At 55.8% G+C, this 19,741-nt stretch overlaps 1 protein-coding gene across 1 annotated transcript in view; it reads right to left on the bottom strand.

Moving 5' to 3' along the window:
• Window positions 1–9,280: 9,280 nt before the first annotated feature.
• Window positions 9,281–19,741, bottom strand: part of HMCN2 (hemicentin 2) — a 171,793-nt gene continuing 161,332 nt past the window's right edge. Inside the window, exons 88-98 of the mRNA XM_008005927.3 lie at window positions 18,501–18,638; window positions 18,284–18,405; window positions 17,534–17,771; window positions 16,175–16,237; window positions 15,933–16,055; window positions 15,065–15,199; window positions 13,865–13,993; window positions 12,967–13,287; window positions 12,088–12,207; window positions 11,030–11,156; window positions 9,281–10,252 (exon numbers count right to left, since the gene is read on the bottom strand). Coding sequence (XP_008004118.3) covers window positions 9,907–10,252; window positions 11,030–11,156; window positions 12,088–12,207; window positions 12,967–13,287; window positions 13,865–13,993; window positions 15,065–15,199; window positions 15,933–16,055; window positions 16,175–16,237; window positions 17,534–17,771; window positions 18,284–18,405; window positions 18,501–18,638 — 1,862 coding nt within the window. The 3' untranslated portion in view covers window positions 9,281–9,906. The remainder of the gene's footprint in view (window positions 10,253–11,029; window positions 11,157–12,087; window positions 12,208–12,966; window positions 13,288–13,864; window positions 13,994–15,064; window positions 15,200–15,932; window positions 16,056–16,174; window positions 16,238–17,533; window positions 17,772–18,283; window positions 18,406–18,500; window positions 18,639–19,741) is intronic.

The raw sequence follows: 19,741 nt of genomic DNA, 5'->3' as shown, positions 1-19,741 counted from the left end.
AGGGGTGCAGGCGGCTCGCGGCTCCTGGCCCTGGCCCGCGGGCTGGCGGCGCCAAGGAGGGCGGCAGTGGCTGCGACCCATGTAACTCAGGGGCGGGGGGTGGCCGCAGCCGTCCTTTGAGAGACTTGCCTCTTGGGCCTGGGGAAGCGTTCAAACCCTTCGAGGTGGAAGCGGGGATAAAAGTTCCACTGGCGCAGGGAGCTTGGTGCTCACTTCTATCCGGTGCCGGCAGCCCGGGCCTTCTGCAGCTCCCAGAGCCCCTCCCTCCCCACTCGGCCCCGGGAGCCGAGCAAGGACGAGAAACCCTAAGGTGAGCCAGTGCGGGAAGGCCCGGCTTTCATTCCTCAGGCCATGGCTGGTTGCTGGCCATCTTCTCAGAGTCTGGCACCTGCCCAGACTCCAGAGGGCACCCAGTAAGCAATGAATAAAAGACTGTCTGGCTGCGAACCCACTGGACAGGAGGGAAGGTTGAGGTTCAGAGAGGTGAAGTCTCTTGCTTGTAAAAAGCAGCTGGGAGTTGTGACCCCAGGCCCGACTTCAAAAACTTCTCTACATCAGGAGTTTCCCAGCTTGGTCTCGCGGCGCCAAAGCCCTGATCACCGCAACCACAGCCCCAGTAAAACAGCAGGTCCTGGGACCCCATCCGAGGCAGTTGTTCCATAGTGAGCCCTGACCCCAGAGAGGAGGACTCCTGGTCCTCAGCCAGCTCTGAACCTGGGGGAGGTGGGAGCCCCAAGCCTTGCCCAGCTGCTACCCTGGAGTCAGCACTCCTTTTAACCACCATCCACTCTCAGCCCCTCTGCCAGCCTGCCCCGACCACCGCCTCAAGCCCGTGGCCAGCAACAATAGCTGCGAGTACTTCGAGAAGGAGAAAAGGATCAAACCAATTCACAAACAAAGCCACAGCTCTATTCTCTCTTAAGCCCCTTTAGTTCTCTGGCACCTAAACCTGGAATGTGGCCCTTGATGGCAAAGGGGCCCCGGTGAACCACGTGGGGCTGGGTGTACATGGATGGCTTGAGGCCCCTTCCAGCTAGGAGGTGGCATCACAACTGGCCCCCCTCAGCCCTCTTACAGGGCCAGCTGGGGGCCTCGTGGAGTCTCTGGGCCTTCCACACTAGCAGGAGGCAAGTGAGGAATACCCACAAAATGACATCCTTGCAGCAGCTATGTGGCCTTGGGGCGGTCACTCCCCACCGTGCCTGTTTTCTCACTGGGAGGGCCGCCCTGGAGAGAGCAAGCATTCTGTTTTCATCTTCATGATTACCCTGTATGAAGTACCTGTGACTGTTATTCCCATGGTATGGGCAGAAACCTGACGCACAGAGAAACGGTGTATCTTTCACAAGTCCACACAGCATGTGAGTGGCAGAGTGGAGCCAGAATCCAGTGTCTGAAGCTCTGGCCCAAACTCTCTGCTGTAGCTCCAGTCTGAGCTGAACTGAAGTCACAGTCCCAGGGTCACAGGCTGCTGGGACCTTTACTCCCTGCCTCAGAAATTGTTCCAGCCTAGGGGACAGACCCTTCCTAACGCACAGGCACCAGTGACATGAGGGGCAGTGAGGTCACAGCTCTCCTGAGAAGAAAACAGGGGCCCAGACTGCCAGCAGCAACCCTCCCCCCCCACCACCCTCCTGCCACCAACAGCAGGGTGAGTGGTTGCCCAGAGGCAGAGACCAAGGTGAGGGAGGACTGGCCAGCTTCTGAATGAGCTGTATTCTGCCTGGACCCCTGCATCGGCCAGGTGGACCTTCAATCCTGCCCTGGCCCTCACCCTGTAGAGCAGTGCTGGGGGCCAAGGTGGGGCGTGGCCCAAAGGGATTCCCCCACCTGAAGCTGGGGCACCATGGCCTTTGTCTTTCATCCTACCCCCTGCCCACACCCAGGTCAGGGGTCCTCCAGGAGTCTTTGCACCTTCTAGGTAAGCGATCTTGGTGGCATTCCTAAAAACAAAGCAGCACCTAGGCCTGAGCAGGTGGAGAAACAAAGGCACTGGGATCTGAGGCACTCAGACTTTCTTCTTTTTTTAAATTTTTTTTATTTGGAGTCTTGTTCTGTCACCCAGGCTGGAGTACAGTGGCACCATCACTGCAGCCTCTGCCTCCCAGGTTCAAGCAATTCTCCTGCCTCAGCCTCCTGAATAGCTGGGACTACAGGCCTGCCACCACACCAGGCTAATTTTTATATTTTAAGTAGAGACGGGTTTCACCAAGCTGGTCTTGAACTCTTGACCTCAGGTGATCGACCCACCACAGCCTCCCAAAGTGCTGGGATTACAGATGTGAGCCACCATGCCCAACAACATTCATATCTTCTAAATATATCAAGTCTGCCCCTTTCTCTCCACCTCCACTTCCTCCACACAGGGCCACCATCTTCTTTTACTCAGATCCTTATAATTTCTTACTTAAGTCTCTTTGTTGGTTCCCCTGCTTCCCCTAGTTGCCCCTCCAACATTTCCTCCCCAACAGCCAGAGAGGTTTTTATTTGTTTGTCTGTTTTAAGAGAGAGAGTTTCTTGGGGTCACAGCTATGGGTACTCCAGGACCCAGCTCTGAGATGAATATTTTATTGGATACTTTGGATGAGTGGCCAGGTGGAGGCCTGTGCCCAGGCAAAGGCCTAAGTCTTCCATTCAGTGGAGAGGAAGACCTGGTAGGTTGAGACATCTTTGACAGGTGGTATAAAAGTCCTCAATTTCTTTTTTTTTTTTTTTTTTTTTTTGTATTTTTCACTGATATATCTTAGTTATACATATTTTGGGAGTACATGCAGCTCTGGGAGCTGCAGAAGGCCCAGGCATTCATTCGGTCTTTCACCATTAAGTACAATGTTAGCTGTAGGTTTTTCATAGATTTTTTTTTTGTCAGAAGTAGTTCACTTTTCTTCCTAATTTATTGAAAGATTTTTAGAAAAATAGGTACTAAATTTTGTCAAATGCTATTTCCACACCTATTGAAATGATCATATGATTTTCTCCTTTATTTTATAAATGTGGTGAATTACAGTGATTGGCTGTCAGGTGTTGAACCAACCTTGCATTCCTGGAAAAAATTATACCTCAATTAAATTGATTTTTAAGAAAAAAAAAGAAACAGAAGGGGAATCTTGGGGTTAAAAGAGTTATAAAAGATAAAATCAAGGCTGGGTATGGTGGCTCATGGCTGTAATCCCACCACTTTGGGAGGTTAGACGGTCAGATCGCTGAGTCCAGGACTTTGAGACCAGCCTGAGCAACATAATGAAACCCTGTCTCTACTCAAAATACAAAAAATTAACCAGGTGTCATGGCATATACCTGTAATCCCACCTACTCAGGTGGCTGAGGGACAAGAATTGCTTGAGCCTGGGGAGCAGAGGTTGCAATGAACCAAGACAGAGATTGCAGTGAACCAAGACTGCACCACTGCACACTCCAACCTGGGTACAAAATGTGTTCTGTTAAAAAATAAAATAAAATAAAATAAATCACAATGTTTAGATCTCATTTAGATCCTGATTTCTTTGAAGTGCAAAAGAAATATTTTTATAAGCAATTGGAAATTTGAACACTGATATTCAATAACAACAAGACAGAATTACTATTGATTTTTTAGGTGTAATAATAATGATATTGTAATTACTTTTCTTTTTTGAGACAAGGTCTCCTTTGTCTCCCAGGCTGGAATGCAGTGGCACGATCTTGGCTCACTGCAGCCTCCACCTCCTGGGCTCAAGTGATCCTCCCACCTCAGCCTCCTTAGTATCTGGGACTACAGGCACGCGCCACCACACCTGGCTAATTTTTGTATTTTTAGTGGAGATGGGTTTCATCATGTTGCCCAGGCTGGTCTTGAACTCCTGGCCTCAAGCAATCTGCCTACCTTGACCTCCCAAAGTGCTGGGATTACAGGCATGATCCATGGCACCCAGCTTGTAGTTATATTTTTATTGAAACATTTATAAAGTTTTAGAGCTATATACTGCAATATTAATGAATAAAATGGTTTCTGAAACAAGGTTTTGATGGTCCCCATGACTCTTAGGATCAAATCTCAATGCCTGTACTTCCTCCTTTGCCCTTACCCACTATACTGCTGCTACCGGCCTGGCTGTGGTTGTTTCAACGTGTCAAGCCCTTTTTGCCATGTGGTCTTTCCACACACTGCTCCTTAGTGAGGCCTCTCTTATCCTTTTCCTCCCCTACCAGATCAGTTGCTTGTTGTAAGCTCTGTTACTGGTACAGAGCAGAGGGCTGAGGGCTCCAGCAAGAAAATGGAAGAACGTGAGCACTCTGGTTCCTGCTTTCACTCCTCACTGCTGTTATCTTAGCCTGGATGACTAGGACTTCTCACATGCACCTCTGCAGGAGACACCTCACCTATCCTCCTGCCTGTGCTCACCATCCCCTCTGCTCCATGCTCCACATTGCAGCCAGTGGGCTTTTCTAAGAGTCAGCACTGACCTTTTTTTTTTTTTTTTTTTTTTGAGATAAGTCTCGCTCTATCCCCCAGGCTGGAGTGCAGTTGCACAATCTCGGCTCACTGCAATCTCTGCCTCCCGGGTTCAAGCAATTCTTCTACCTCAGCCTCCAGAATAGCTGGGATTACAAGCGCCCACCACCGCACCTGGCTAATTTTTGTATTTTTAGTAGAGATGGGATTTTACCATGTTGGCCAGGCTGGTCTCGAACTCCTAACCTCAGGTGATCCGCCCACCTCGGCCTCCCAAAGTGCTGAGATTACAGGCGTGAGTCACCGTGCCTGGCCTCGGCTCTAACTTTTGTGGCCACTTGTCTGAATGTCTACAGAGCAAGCTTAATGGACATGTTCTCATCAAATGCCCCCAGCCACCTAAAGGCATAGATCTAGCCTGGGCACAGAGCCCCGGAGTGGGCTTCCTCCTACCTCCCTCTCTCGCCTCGGCCACCCAAGGGCTCTGTACTTGCTGGGCATGAAGGGGCCTGGGTGTATAGAGACTTCAAGGATCTCACCCTGCAACCTTCTCATGGTTGGCACCAGAAGCCACTTTGCCGCTGCCCAAGTCTGGGCATTGGCCCTGGGAAAAGAGACTGTCCTCCAGGCCAGACCCTAGGTTGCCAGTCCCCGCCCACAGGAACACAGAGTCCAGTTGTTGGGTTCGTGGAAAATCCACATCAGGGAGGTCAATGAGCAACCTGCAGGCCTGTTTTCCACCCCTGATGGTGCAAACAGACTTGCGGAGGTCAGGTGGTGCCAGGGGGCTGGGTGGCTTGGACAGAACCTTGGCCAATGACAGCTGGCAGCTAGAAAAAGAGAAGTGGCAAACACCCTTCTTGGATGGAAAATACTCTCTGGCTCTGGCTGCAGCTTGCTTGGGAGGGGCCTCCTCTGCTCGGTAACCATCCTTTTGGGGGGCGGGGAAGAAGTGCAACTGCACTCCAGCCTGGGCGACAGAGTGAGACTCTGTCTCAAACACACACACACACACACACACACAACTCGAGTCTATAAGACACTGGACAGAGACTTAACAAGTAGTAGTTTTACAAACATGGACAGCCTGGGTGAGACTGGGAGCGGCCTGCAGGAGACAGCAGGGGTGAGAAAGGAGTGGCACCTCCCCTCTGTGGGTCTCCACCTCTGCATCGCCCCCACAAAGTCCCCAGCTCCATAAAAAATTAACAGCCTAGCGAAGAGCAGCGCTCCAATTCTGACCCATTGACCCCTGGAGTTGCACAAAGAGGGGCGTTCGGCCCAAGGAAGGCCCTTGCAGGTGGACCTTGGACGAATAGGGTACAGGAGGGCCTAGGAAGCCTCTCCCCCACTTCTTCCTGCCTCCTCTAATCGCTCCACCCAGCCTGGACTTCCACCATCAGTGATTTTTGTGGTTTAAACCAGAGATCAGCAAACTCTGGTCTGAACTTGGTTTTGTAAAGCCTGCGTGCAAACTAAGAATGGCTTTTACATTTGTAAATGGTTGAGAAACATCAAAAGAAGAATATTTCATGGCACATGATAATGATAATAAATTTGAAATGTAAGTGTCCACAAATAAAGTTTTATTGGAACATAGCCGTGCCCATCTGTTCATGGGTTCTCCGGGGCTGCTTTTGTGCTGCAATGGCAAAGGTAACTCATTTTGACAGAACTTGAATGTCCCGCAAAGCAGAGAGTAACTACTATCTGGTCCTAACAGAAAAACTTTCCAGACTGGTTTAAAGGAAACCAGCAAGAGGAAGCGCCCTGGAGAAGGTTCTATTGGGGCTGTTAGCTGGAAATCAAGAGTCCCAGTTTGACTATTAACCAGTCACACCTCAGGCAACTGACTGGATCATGTTCCCTCCCTGTACCCTCCTTTCTCCATCTGTAAAATGGACACAGCGATTTCTTCTCTGTGTACCCAGAACAGCTCGGTTTAGACAGCCCGATTGTCATTCATCCCTGGAAGGAAATAACTCAGACGACTTTTCTCATTGCCTGGATGAGAGGGAGGGGACACTTAGGGGGAGCTGACCATGCCACACTGAGTAGGAGGAACAGGGAGAGAAGAACTCTTTTCTTCAGAACCATATGCAAAAGACAACCTCTCTCTCAGAGGCTGTGTCGGGGCAGCTGGCAACAAAGAGGCCAGCCAGGCGGGGGGCTGCAACCAGCCCAGGGAGAAGGCAGGAACAGGAGGAGAAGGAGGAGCAGCACACTGGAGATAGGCCAACACGCAGATATGCCTTGACTTTTGAAAAAACCATTTTCGTAAGAGATGGGGTCTTGCTCTCTCACCTAGGCTAGAGTGCAGTGGCCAGATCATAGCTCACTATAACCCCAAACTCCTGGGCTCAAGGATCTTCCCTCCTCAGCTTCCCAGGTAGCTGGGACTACAGGCCTGCACGACCACACCTAGCTATACATTTACTCTTGTCTCTCCCTAGCTCACTCATCAAAGCCGAAGTCTCTATGGCGGCCCAAAGACCCCACAGGATCCACCCCACCCCCTCGACCTTTCTCTCTTCCCTTTCTCCCGCCTCATTCTTCTCCAGCCTCCCCAACCTCCTGGCTGGACCCTCCTGCCTGAGGGCCCTGACACCTGCTGTCCCCTCTTCTGGAACACCCCTCCCCTCTATTGCGATGGCCATGTAACCTTCTCCTTCACCTTCTTCAGGTCTCTTCTCAGGTGCCACCTGCTCAGTGAGGCCTGCCCTGACCTCCTTTTAAAAACTACCCCAGGGTCCGGGCACAGTGGCTCACATCTGTAATTCCAGCACTTTAGGAGGCCAAGGCGAGGGAATCTCTTGAGGTCAGGAGTTTGAGATCAGCCTGGCCAACATAGTGAAACCCCACCTCTACTGAAAATACAAAAACTAGGCCAGGCGCAGTGGCTCACGCCTGTAATCCCAGCACTTTGGGAGGCCGAGGCAGGCAAATCACCTGAGGTCGGGAGTCTGAGACCAGCCTGACCAACATGGAGAAACCCCGTTTCTCTCTTTTTTTTTTTGAGACGGAGTCTCGCTCTGTCGCCCAGGGTGGAGTGCAGTGGTGCAATCTCGGCTCACTGCAAACTCCACCTCCCAGGTTCACGCCATTCTCCTGCCTCAGCCTCCCGAGTAGCTGGGACTATGGGTGCCCGCCACCATGCCCAGCTAATTTTTAAAATATTTTTTTTAGTAGAGACGGGGTTTCACCGTGTTAGCCAGGATGGTCTCCATATCCTGACCTCATGATCTGCCTGCCTCGGCCTCCCAAAGTGCTGGGATTATAGGTATGAGCCACCGCACCCGGCCCGAGAAATCCTGTTTCTACTAAAAATACAAAATTAGCCGGGTGTGGTGGCGCATGCCTGTAATACCAGCTACTCAGGAGGCTGAGGTAGGAGAATCACTTGAACCCAGGAGGCAGAGGTTGCAGTGAGCCGAGACCATGCCATTGCACTCCAGCCTGGACAACAAGAGCAAAACTCCATCTCAAAAAAAAAAAAAAAAAAAAAAAAAAAAGACTATTTAGGGATTGTTGCACTAAACTTCCGCCCATCCATTCATCTAACAAAGGCCCTTCCTGTGGATGAATTAGATGAATTATTAAGCCCAGGCCCTAGAAACAGCCCTTGCCTTCAATAATCTGTCCCCCAGAGGGGGAGATGCTATCAGGAAAAAGATAGCTTGGAACAGGACTCAAGTGAAACCCAGGGGCGAGCTGCGAAGGACACAAGATAATAGCTAAGCCATAAAGCCCGCTGTAGGAGTCTATGACTGGAAAGCAACAAGAGTTAGCTGATAAAAATAGGCTGGAGTAAGCTGGGTGCAGTGGCACACGCCTGTAATCCCAGCACTTTGGGAGGCTAAGGTGTGATGATCCTTTGAGCCCAGGAGTTCCAGACCAGACTGAACAACATAATGAAACTTCATCTCTACAAAACATTTAAAAAATAAGGCCTGGCATGGTGGCTCATGCCTGTAATCCCAGCACTTTGGGAGGTCGAGGCGGGCAAATCACCTGAGGTCAGGAATTTCAGACCAGCCTCACCAACATGGAGAAACCCCATCTCTACTGAAAATACAAAATTAGCTGAGCGTGATGGCAGGTGCCTGTAATCCCACCTACTCAGGAGGCCGAGGCAGAAGAATCACTTGAACCCGGGAGGCGGAGGTTGCGGTGAGCCGAGATCTTGCCATTACACTCCAGCCTGGGCAACAAGAGCGAAACTCCATCTCAAAAAAAAAGAGCCAGGTGTGGTGGTGTATACCTGTGGTCCCAGCTACTCAGGAGGTTGAGGTGGGAGGATTGCTTGAGCCCAGGAGGCAGAGATTGAGGTGAGCAGAGATCACGCCACTGCACTCCAGCCTGGGTGACAGAGCGAGATCCTATCTCAAAATAATGATCATATCACATTGGGATTTTCCTAAGGGAGTAGATTTTAGGTGTTCTTGCCACAAAAATAAGTATATACAAGATGACAGGTATGTTTTAATTTTATTTTTTTCAAGCGCACCCAAAATCCCTAATGGCTATGTTCATTGGTTTGACTATAGTAACCATTTCGTTATGCATATCAAAGCGTCATGTTATATGCCTTACCTATATACAAAACATGAAGAATTAATATAAAGGCCAGGCATGGTATCATGTGCCTGTAGTTTCAGCTGCTCTGGAGGCTGAGGCAGGAGGATGGCAAGGCCAGGAGGTCGAGGCTGCAGTGAGCCATGATCATGTCATTTGCAACTCCAGCTTGGGCGACGGGACAAGACCCTGCCTCTAAAAAGTAAGATTTTTTTTGCCACCGGCTGTTGCTGTCTAGGCAACACATTTACTCCTCATTTAATTGCCCCCACAGCCCTGTGGGGGAAGGGAGGGCCCTATTGCAATATTTTATGGATTAGGAAACTGAGGCCAGGAGGTGCCTGAGGCAACCCTACTCCTAAGGAGAGGAGGCTGGTGGACTCAAACTGCATTGCTCCTGGATCAGAACAGAAGGCCTGGTCTCCTTCCCAGTCAAAACCCTTCCCTACAAAGCAAAATAATCAGACAAAGAAACCAAGTTGGTTAAAAAAGCAATCTTTTTATATTGCAACAGGGTTCAGAATGACACCGCCAGGTGCGGCCGGGCGACAGCTGCTGCCACCCCCAACGCGGAGTCTGCCTCCTCCCCCGGGCGTCCAGGTGCCCTGTGTCCCTGTCCCGCTCCCACTGAGGGGCGGATCAGACCTGGAGGCTTCCCCGGGCCCTGCCTGCGGGCCTGGCCACCCAAGGACCGCCCTGGACGCCTCCCTCTGTGAGCTCAGGTCCTCTCTGTCGGGGGTCAAGGCTGCGCGCAGGGTCGTGTTGACCCAAGGTCTCGCTGACGCACGGGGCGAGAGATGATGACGCTCCGCTTGCCACAGCAGGTGGCGTGGACCAAGCTCCTCCTCGCCCCCTTCCTCGGGGGTCACGCCGGGGCAGCCGCCAATGCCCTCTCCCGTTTAGTAGGGGTAGGGGGACACGGCGATGAGCAGGACGAAGACGCTTTGGTGGCGTGGCGCCGCGGCGCGCACGGTGAGCCGGTAGAGGCCAGAGCGGGTGAGCGCGCGACGGGTGTAAACCGCGCCGAGGCCCGCGCGCAGCGGGCGCAGCGCGAAGGGGCTGCGCGGGTCCGGCTCCAGCACGCTGAGCTCCGTGCGGTTGGCTGGGACGCCCCCCTCGGAGAAGGCGGCGAGGCGGGCCACGTCGTGGTGGGCGCGAACGCCCAGGGGCAGCGGCAGCAGCCGGTACTGCAACGTGGAGGGGCCGCCGGTGTCGCAGTCCTGCGAGCAGCGCCGGAAGCACGTCCTGCGGGCGGCACAGACAGACACACGGACAGGCGGACTTGGGGGTGGGTCCGAGCGTGGCCCGGCTGCGTCATCAGATCTCCCTGCCAGCCCCTGCAGTTCCGCCCACGCGCTGCCCGTCCTTCTCCGGCAGAGCCCCACACGCCTTCTCTGCGGGCATCCCCGCTAACCCGTTTTAGAGATCAACAAACTGAGGCCCAGAGAAGCCAGAGGCGTGCCCTTTCAGGGTCCCTCCAGCGGACTTTCCAGGTCCATGCCCCAGGGAAGCCCAGCAGACACAGGGGAACTGATGTGTTCCTGGGCCGAGTCACCCAGTGTGGATTTGCCCTGCCAGGGTGGGATTAGAGGTGGAGACTGAGCTTAGCCTTGCCCGGGGCATCCCCTTCCAACCCCAGCCTAGGTTTCTAGTTGTAAGGCCCGGGGCAGGTCACCCGCCTCAAGAAACCTTTCCAGGGCAGTGCTGTCACCCCTAAGGTCCCCATGTCTCCGTGCATGGTGATAAGTGTCTGTGGCCGCTGTGAGTGGCGTGGAGGAGATGGGTTTGGTGCTGGTGTGTCTGAGTTTTGTCCTGGGGTTGTGAGTCTGCATGGTGTTCCTGTGTCTGGGGTTTGGTGTGTGTGCTCCCGTGTCCCCGTGTTCCCACTCTGGCCTCTCCCCGTCCCCAGGGCTCCTGCATCACTTGTGTGGGGAGTGACAGTGACAGGGCCAGTCTGAACCTGGAATGACTGAAAAATGTGCTTTTCCTGAGGGCACAAGGCCCTGCCAACTCAGCCCTTACCCAGGGTCGGGGCCCTGCCGGTAAGTGGCAGGACAGGGTGTGTCCACACACTGGTAGCTGCCTCGGGTGTTGAAGCACATCTGGCTGGGTCCACACTCGATGTCCTCCTCCTCGCACTCGTTGATGTCTGGATGGGGGAGGTTGGTGAAGTGGGGGAGGGAGATGAAAAGATGGAGCAAAGGAGAAGGGGGGAGTGTGTGGAGAGAAGTACCTTTGGGGGACCAGTGAGGTGAGCAGCCCTTCGCCCTTTGTCCCCAGTCAGTCTGACCCGTGACCACCCAGCCTGGAGGCCGCCAGCACCTTCTCATCTCCCCGGGGGCCGGGGCTTTTCAGGGTATGTAGGTGGGCACCATGGGGGCCTCCTGAGCAAGTGCTGGGTGGGAGGGCCTGGGAGAGAGAGGGCTTTCCCTGGGTGACTGCTTTGCCCGAAGACCCTGAGTGCCCACTGCCCACGGGCAGAGCCCCTGATCCTGTCCGCCTCAGTGGAACCCCCACCCTTCTCTGAGGATGTTCGGTGACCTCCATGGCAGCGTGAGGGACGGAGACAGGCAGGGCAGGCATGGTTCCTGTTCTTTAGGAGGAAGCAGCATGACTGGCCCCAGGCCCGTTTGTGCACACCAGGGAAACTGTGCCCAGTTTGGGGGTTAGAGGCGCTGACTCTACCAGCAGCAGCAGCTGTGCGGCTCTGTGCTCAGCCTCCACAGCTCTCATCCCAGCTATTTGAGGGGGACTGTGTTAGCCCCATTTAACCAGGAGGCTCAGAGAGGTGAAGTGAGTTTCCTAGGGACACACAGTAGAGTTGGGATTGGCCTTGCAGGGCTGCTTTCAGAGCCTGCCCGCGTAATCTCAGAGCTGCTGTTCGGAGCATGGGCCCTGGCATGGCTGTGAGAGCCTGGGGTGTTCATGGAACCCCTCTAAGCCTGCCTCCCCGCCCCACCCTCACAGGATAGTTGTGAAGGGACTGGAGTGAATGGAGTGGGTGAGATGCCACATGTCCCATCCCACGCTGCCTGCCCTAGCCCCATGGGTGTCTGGGCGGCAGCCTGAGCCCGGCTCACCCTGGCAGTTCTTCCCGCTGGGGAGCAGGCGGTAGCCGGCGGGGCACAGGCACTGGTAGCTGCCCTCCGTGTTGCGGCAGGCGTGCTGACACCGATTCCTCACCCGGCACTCGTCGAGGTCTGACCCGGGCATGGGGGCGGGGCAGGTGGGGGACGGGGGCAGAGAGACGCACTGAACCACAGACATTGACATGGCCACACACCTGCCCACTGGGCTCTGGAGCTGCCCTGCTCCTTCTCCCTGTCCTGCCCCTCCCAGCCCGGGTTCAGGGGCTGGGGGAGTCCCTGGGCTTGGTGAGAGGGAGGATCCCCACCTTACCTACCCCATGCTCGCCAAGGCACAGAGGGAGCAGGCAGCACCGCCCCACAGACCCCTCCGTCCAGGCAGGAATGCCGAGGCATCAGCCCAGGGGCAGGCCACCTCCTCTTTGTCCCTCTCTGCAGGGTCCAGGGGCCATCCTCCACCCCGCCCCCTCTACTCAGCAGTCCCTTGTCACATTCTCATGTCTACCTGGAACATTCTCCTTCACCCCTGAACATCTCCCTGCCTGACTGCTTTCCCTCTGAGTGCTAACAGGAGTGTTTCTCAAAGAGGGTTCCCAGGACCACTTGCCTAGGATGCCCTTCTTCTGGGCAAAGTGTCCTGAAGTCAAATGGTTTAAAAAATAGTCCACTCCCATCTTGGAAGCCCCCTGCTCAGTAGCACAGCCAAGGCTCTGAGACAGCCTGCATCAGAGAAGCCACCATCCCACACCACCCACCCCACTTGCCTGGAAGGTCTGTGTTTCTGGACTCTGTGGGTGGCACCTGCATACCCACCCTAGGGGCCCAAGAGCCCATGATGGCAGTGTCCCGTGGATGGTCAGGGCCTGGCCTTACCTGTGCAGACTCCGTTCTGCCTGATGAAACCAGGAGGGCACCAGGCCCGGCCCACACTGCTCAGGGCCACGGGACCCGGCCGGAGAGAGACCCAAGCGTGGTAGGAGCCACCAGGGATCGAGGCCCGGGGCCGCAGCCAGGGCATGAGAGGGCCTCGGTGGCTGACAGCAGTCACATTTTGTCCATTCCGCTCCAGTGAGGTGCAGGCCTTGCCATCGCGAAGGAGGGTCTGGCCTGGGGGGCACAGGCAGCGGTAGCTGCCCTGGAGGTTGTGGCACTGGTAGGCGCAAGCCTTGGGCAGCTGCAGGCACTCATTGACATCTGTAGAGGGGCGGGGTCAGGCGTGTGCACAGGTGGCCCGGGGTCCCCTGCAGCCTGCAGCCATTGCCTGGCCCTGCCTTCTCTTGCTGGCACTCCCTAGAATCCCACCACTCCCACGCTGCATGTGGGCCACACTGCATCCCCCTCTCCTGGACCAGCCCCAACCTCCAATATGATTCCAGCTACAGCTCCCAGAGGCCCAGCCTCCCCAGCTCTCAGCATCATCCCAGACTCCAGCTCCCCTTCAGCCCTTCGGTGCCCCAGTTAGATCCATTCCCTCTCCTAAGCCTATCTGAGATACACCCACTTGCTTCCACAGTCCTCCCCCTCCTGAAATTCCCTGGAAGAGGACCCCATAGGATCAGGCTGAGGTTTTGGAGAACAGTCCTTCCCCTCTTGAAATTCCCCGGAAGATGACCCCATAGGATCAGGCTGAGGTTTCGGTGCACAGGCAGGCACACAGTGAGGCGATGTATCGGTGCTGTTTGGTTATTCTCAGGACTCACCAGCACTGGTGCCTTAGACACCCTCAGTCCCTGAGCTGGGGGTGCCGGCCAGAGGGTGGGTCTCCCCGTACCTAGGCAGGGCAGGCTGGGGCCCTGCATCCGGTAGCCCCTGGGGCAGTTGCAGTGGTGGCCACCTGGGGTGTTCTCGCAGAGCTGGTTGTAGTGACAGTCGTCCAACCCCTCCAGGCATTCGTCCACATCTAGGAGGCAGGGCCATGGTCAGGGGGCGAGGTCTAGCCCGGAGCCCCTCCCCCAAGGGACGGACCATACCCCCGCCATATCTGGGCCTCCTCCCTGTCCCCTTCTCCAGTTTTAGTGCCACCAGGTTGCATGACAGCCCTTGCAGCACCTCCCCCAGTTATACCAGGTTGGAGGTCAACAGGGTTCCAGGTCCCAAAGAAAGGAAGGGGCTGAAAGGGTGGGCTTTGCGGGCAGAGTCCTGGGTTCCGCTGAGCTCTGTCATATTCTAGCCCTTGGGTAAGGAACTCTCCCTCTCTGAGCCTCAGTTTCCTCATCCATAAAGCGGGTAAAGATGTGACCTCTTCATGGGGTCATGGTGAGGAGGGGAGCCTGGCATGTGGGAAGAGCTAAGAAAGTGGTGAGAAAGGAGGAAAGGCGGCAGGAAAGGCGGCAGGCAGGAGAGCCCGGTGAGTTGTTGCGCAGTCTAAGGGCCCTGGGGGCCACAGAGGTGCCACGGCTGCTCCTCTTGAGTCAGGCTCCACCGTGCTTCCCTCCCCACCAGACGGTCTCTCAGAGGAGCCGGGTGGACCCACGGTCCTGCAGCCATAGAGCTAGAACAGGAAGGACCATTGAGGTCACCTGTCCAGGGGTGGCACCTAGGTTTTGTCTCAAAGGCTGACTGCACCTGCTCCATGGTGGCTGCAGGGGCTGCTGGCTCAAGAAGGATTCAGAGGTGGTCTCTAGCTGGGCCTGGATTCATGGAGGGGAACAGAACGGACGGCAGCAGAGGGAGGGCGTGTTTGCCATCCCTGACCCGGCTGCCTCTTTATCAAGCAGACAAGACACTGAGGTCCAGAAAGAAAACACCCCTGTCAAAGAAGGTGCCGGCTGCCAGGAGCCAGGGGAGGGCTCAGACCTCCAGCGCCCGGCTCAGGCTTCTTCATCCCCAGCCTTGCTGTGCTCCTTCTGTCAAGACTCCCAGTCTTCCTGGAAGCCCAGAGCCCAGTGACACACAGCCCCCTATCAGCTGATCCCTGGCAACCTCTGGGTTTCCAGGAGTCTGGACAGGCCGCACACTGTGTCCCCATCACCTTCACAGCTGGCTCCGTCAGCAGCCACCCGGAAGCCAGGCCCACAGTCGGGGAGGCAGCGGTAGGACCCGAGCAGGTTCACACAGTGCTGTCCCTCTCGGCAGAGGCGAGCATCCCCCGCACACTCGTCCACATCTGGGGGCAGATCAGGGCAGACAGCTGTGTGAACACGATCCCCAGGCCTGCCTCGCCACCTGACCCTGGCCCAGCCTATCTACAGAGGCTTCGTCTGCAGGCCCAGGAGCCACTGGCAGGAAGGTCCCCACCCCTTCTGCTAGCTCTTTCCATTGTCCTGCTCCCTACCCCAAAACACAGGGCCCACTCGAAGGGACCCGAGCGCTTGGGCCTGCAGCTTCTAATGCAAGGCTGCAGACAACGTCCCCTTGGGCACCTGGCTTGGAGCCCAGTGGAGACTTGCCGGCACCAGGCCCTCCTGGTGGGAGTGCAGAGATACACATTGGGGGTCAGCATCAGCACCGTCACCCAGGGTCAGATTTGTCATCCAGCAACATTGCTGAGGAGTGCGACTCACTTGCCAGTCTCAGTCAATTGGAAACGATGCTGAGTGTTGGGAAAGCTTCCGAGGCCTGTTCAGGTTCAGAAGGCCGCGAGCATGTGATAACCGCCCCTATGTCTCTGGGGCTGCCCATCACCCCCTGAAACCTGGGCCTCACTCGTCTGCAGCTCCCATAGCAGGAAGGAGCCTGGTGGGGACATGGCATTGGGACCTCCAGGCTGACATCAAATGCCCTCAAGAATGCGCCATCCCTGCAGGTCTGTGTCCCCAGCCAGGGTCCTGGCCCTGGGGACCCTTCCACACACCTGGGTCAGGTCTGAGGAGCACCTCTCCTCCCAGGGGCTCCCTCACCTCTGCAGTTCCTGTCATCCCAGGCCAGGGCGAAGCCAGCTGGGCAGGCGCAGGAGAAGCGGCCGGGTGCGTTAAGGCAGGTGTGGGAGCAGGGGCTGGGGCCTTCTGAGCACTCGTCCCTGTCTGGGGCAGGAAAGGATCTGGTGGTCTCTGCTCCCAGCCTCCTGCCAGCTGGCTGGGAGAAGCCATCCATCCCAGGCTGAGAGGCCTCCCACGTCCATGCCAGGGTGGGGGGCTCTCACCCACACAAAATGCTCCTTGGGAGTCCAGCTCAAAGCCCTCGGGGCAGCCGACCTCGTTCTCCTCTGCAAGACAAAGAGGATAGACTCTAAGGACATGAGGGTGTCCTCTCCCAGGGCTGCCCTGGCCGTAACCCAGGCTTGCAGCTCCCCACCCGCCAGCTTAGCCAGGCAGAGCCAAGACAGTGCCAGAGAGTCAGCGAGCCCATTTCCTGCCCAGGCCTGTTGGAGGTGATGACTGCAGGGCACACCCAGTCAAGGAAATGTGTCCTGAGGGGCTCCCAGTGGGGCTGGGCGGTGAGTCAGGCAGCCCCAGGAAAACCATTAAAATAAAACACAGGAGGTCAACACGTGCAGAACGGCTCTCCTGAGACCACAGCAGCAATGCACAGAGAGCGTGCGGAGAGGCAGAGGATAGCGTCGCACGGGCAGCAAAAACAAAGGCAGGGGAGGGGTGAGCTGGGTTCTGGAGGCGGGAAGGACACAAGACAGTCTAAATCAGGGGTGTCCTATCTTCCGGCTTCTGTGGACCATGCTGGAAGAAGGATTGTCTTGGGCTGCACATAAAATACACCAGCACTAAGGATAGTTGATGAGCTAAAAAAAAATTGCAAAAAATCTCATAATGTTTTAAGGAAGTTTACGAATTTGTGTTGGGGCACATTCAAAGCTGCTCCGGGTGTCATGCGGCCTGTGGGCCACGGGTTGGACAAGCTTGGTCCAAATAATTGTAGGGACAGCCACCCTTGATGAGGCGGTGCCAGGCTAGGATTTGAGAGACAACATCTGTACAGCGACACCCTACAAGGCAGGCGATGTCATGCCTGCTGTGCAGATGGGAACACTGAAGCTCGGAGAGGACCGGGACATTGCCCCTAAGGTCCCACAGCCAGAAAGTGGTGCACTTGGGATTTGAACTGGGGTCTGCCTGACCTCAAAGCGGCACTCTTATCATTATCTCTCATTCAATGTTCAAAACACTTTGGAACCTCAAGTAATGTGAACGTGTGTATCTTTAGCATTCACTGGGTAAGAATAGAAAGCGTGTTTCTGTGGGTCTCCAGGGCTTCTAACAGTGGTTCCTGCCTCCCTGGGTGGGGCCTCGGTGCAGGTGCCCTTGGGAGAAGAGGGTGGGGTGACAATTCCTGAACATCAGCCTGGGGTGGTTGGACCTTCACCTTGGGGCCTGGGGAAAGGATCCAGAGGTTGAAGCAGGGGTGGCTTAGAGAACTGTGTCCCTGTGAGGAGGGTGGGTGGATGGATGGGAGTGGGGACAGGCCAGGTGAGCAGGCCATGTGCATTTCGGTCCCTGGCAGGTTTTAGTTGGGGCAGTGGGGGTGGGACAAAGCAAGGGGGCCTCACCCGCCTGCAGGGCTGTAGTGAGCTGGAAGCGCAGAGCCTCGGCCTCGGGGTCAAAGGCCGAGCTGATAGCTGAGGCCCGCAGGTGCTGCACCAGCTGGGGCTGGGGGCCCCGGGCTGCATTGTACTGGATGCTGTGGTTGCAGCGCAGGAACGAGGGGAGGCTGCCCTGGAAGAAGTGCTGTGTGGAGCCCACAAACAGCTGGCCAGGCCCTGTTTGCACATAGCGCTCCTCAAAGTCCTGCAAGATGAAGAGGAGGGGAGGAGGAGCGGGGGTGGAGGAGAGGGCGAAAGGGGTCAGGGTTGGAAGGGGAGGAGGAAAATGCTGAGATTTCAACTCCCAAGCAGCCTGAGACCTTCACCTCAACTCAGGGGCTTGGGGAGGCTTGGGAGCAGATGGGGTGAGCCTTGGGAGCAGACGGGGTGAGCCTTGGGAGCAGACGGGGTGAGCCTCCCAGAGCCTCTTCTAACCAGCTGGGCTGCTCTGGGCAACTCACTTCTCTTCAGGACTGTTGCTTTTGAACAAGAATAGTCTGATCTGGAGTCGCAGGGCTCAGAGCATCCCCTCAAGGGCTCGAACTTGAGCCTGTAACAACTGCTTATCCTACCCTAAGTCCAAGGCCAGATTGTGGCCCAGCCCTGCGGCGGTGTCAGGAGGGAGAGTAGGCCTGGCTGCTCAGGGGTGGATGAGAGCCAGGCACCTCTGTCTCTCTCACTCATCCTGTCTGCACACCCCAGGGCTTGACCCCTGACCTGTACTTGAAGATCTGCGTCAGCCAGGCTCTCGGGGACGACGCCATTGACCACCACGTCGAGGAGCAGCAGGCCATGGGGATCCAGGCCCCGGGCCATCTGGGTCATCGTGAGCAGCTCCCCTGCAATCCATCCCCACCCAGCCCAGAGTCACTCCGGGAGGTCCTGGGCGCAGGCTTCAGTCCTACCTGGCCCACCTAGGGGAGGCCCTGCTTACCTGTAGCAAACTCCACGTGTGACTCCTGCCGGAACCTGCCCCCGGTCAGGGAGTGGCCATTCAGGGCTTCCCCACTCTCTCTGGCCAGGGCCCAGTAGATGGGGGCGATGGTGACCAGGAGCACCCGCATCAGAGGTCCTGGGTGGGGCAGGGCGTGGAGGCCAGGTTAGAGCTGATCCTCAGGGCAGCCACTCTCCCGCTCAAGGTCCCGTCATGGCTCCCTACTGCCCCCAGGACAGCTCAGTCCCTTCCTTTGCTGCCCATACTCAGCCTTGTGACTGCCATGCCAATTATTTAACCAGAATCCGGGACCTGGTGGAGGCAAATAATCTACTTCCTGGAGTAACTGTGAAATTAATAAATGTATACAAGGAAATGCTTAGCAACATAGTGAGACTCTGTCTCTACAAAAAATAAAAATACTAAGAACATTAGCCAGGTGTGGTGGCATACGCCTATAGTCCCAGCTACTGGCGAGGCTGAGGTAGGAGGATCGTTTGAGCCTGGGAGGTTGAGGCTGCAGTGAGCTGTGATTGTACCACTGCACTCCAGCCTGGGCAACAAAGCGAGAAGCAGTCTCAAAAAGAAAAAAAAGAAGAAATAGATGCATATACCTTGCTGATATTTAACTCAGTTCAACAAATACCAATTGAGGGCCCCTGGGTCACCACAGAGCCAGGGACTCCACGGACTGTCATGACATATTTGCTGAGTTGAAGTCAACCAGCTATTCTAACTTGCAGATCCTTTCTGGACAAGCCCAAGTTTGTTCCAAACCATTTGAAAAAAGAACCAAAAAATGGCCCTGGACGTGGATTCTCAGATCTTCTTCATGTCATGCCCCGCCCTCCACGGAGGGCCAGGTGGGGCCATGGACTGGGCAAGGGGAACACATCCACTCCCCACTTGCTTGGAGTCAGGGACGGTGCCAGCTTTGCAAGGTTCACATGAGCCGGCCAGACCCCTGTGCATGGGCACCACCTTCTCAGCCTCTCTGTGCGCCTGTTTCATGCAACAGAGCCTGGCCTGCGGGCTTGGGGCCAGGTGCTTCTCCGGGCCTCGCACTCCTGCAGCTGGAATAAGCCGCCATGTCTGGGCAGTGTCTCACTTCACCTGCTGTCTGTTGACAGCCAGCTCAGAGTGACTTCCCCAGCAAAATCCCGTGACCCCACACTGCAGGACCATGGCCAAGGGCAGCTTCAGAAGAGCTGCTTTTAGTGAAGACCCCATGGGCACTGCCC

The sequence above is a fragment of the Chlorocebus sabaeus genome, chromosome 12 (genome assembly GCF_047675955.1).
Source record: "Chlorocebus sabaeus isolate Y175 chromosome 12, mChlSab1.0.hap1, whole genome shotgun sequence".
In the NCBI taxonomy this organism is placed as follows: domain Eukaryota; kingdom Metazoa; phylum Chordata; class Mammalia; order Primates; family Cercopithecidae; genus Chlorocebus; species Chlorocebus sabaeus.
Note: the sequence above shows the minus strand (reverse complement) of the source record. Positions and strands in the feature narration are given on the sequence as shown.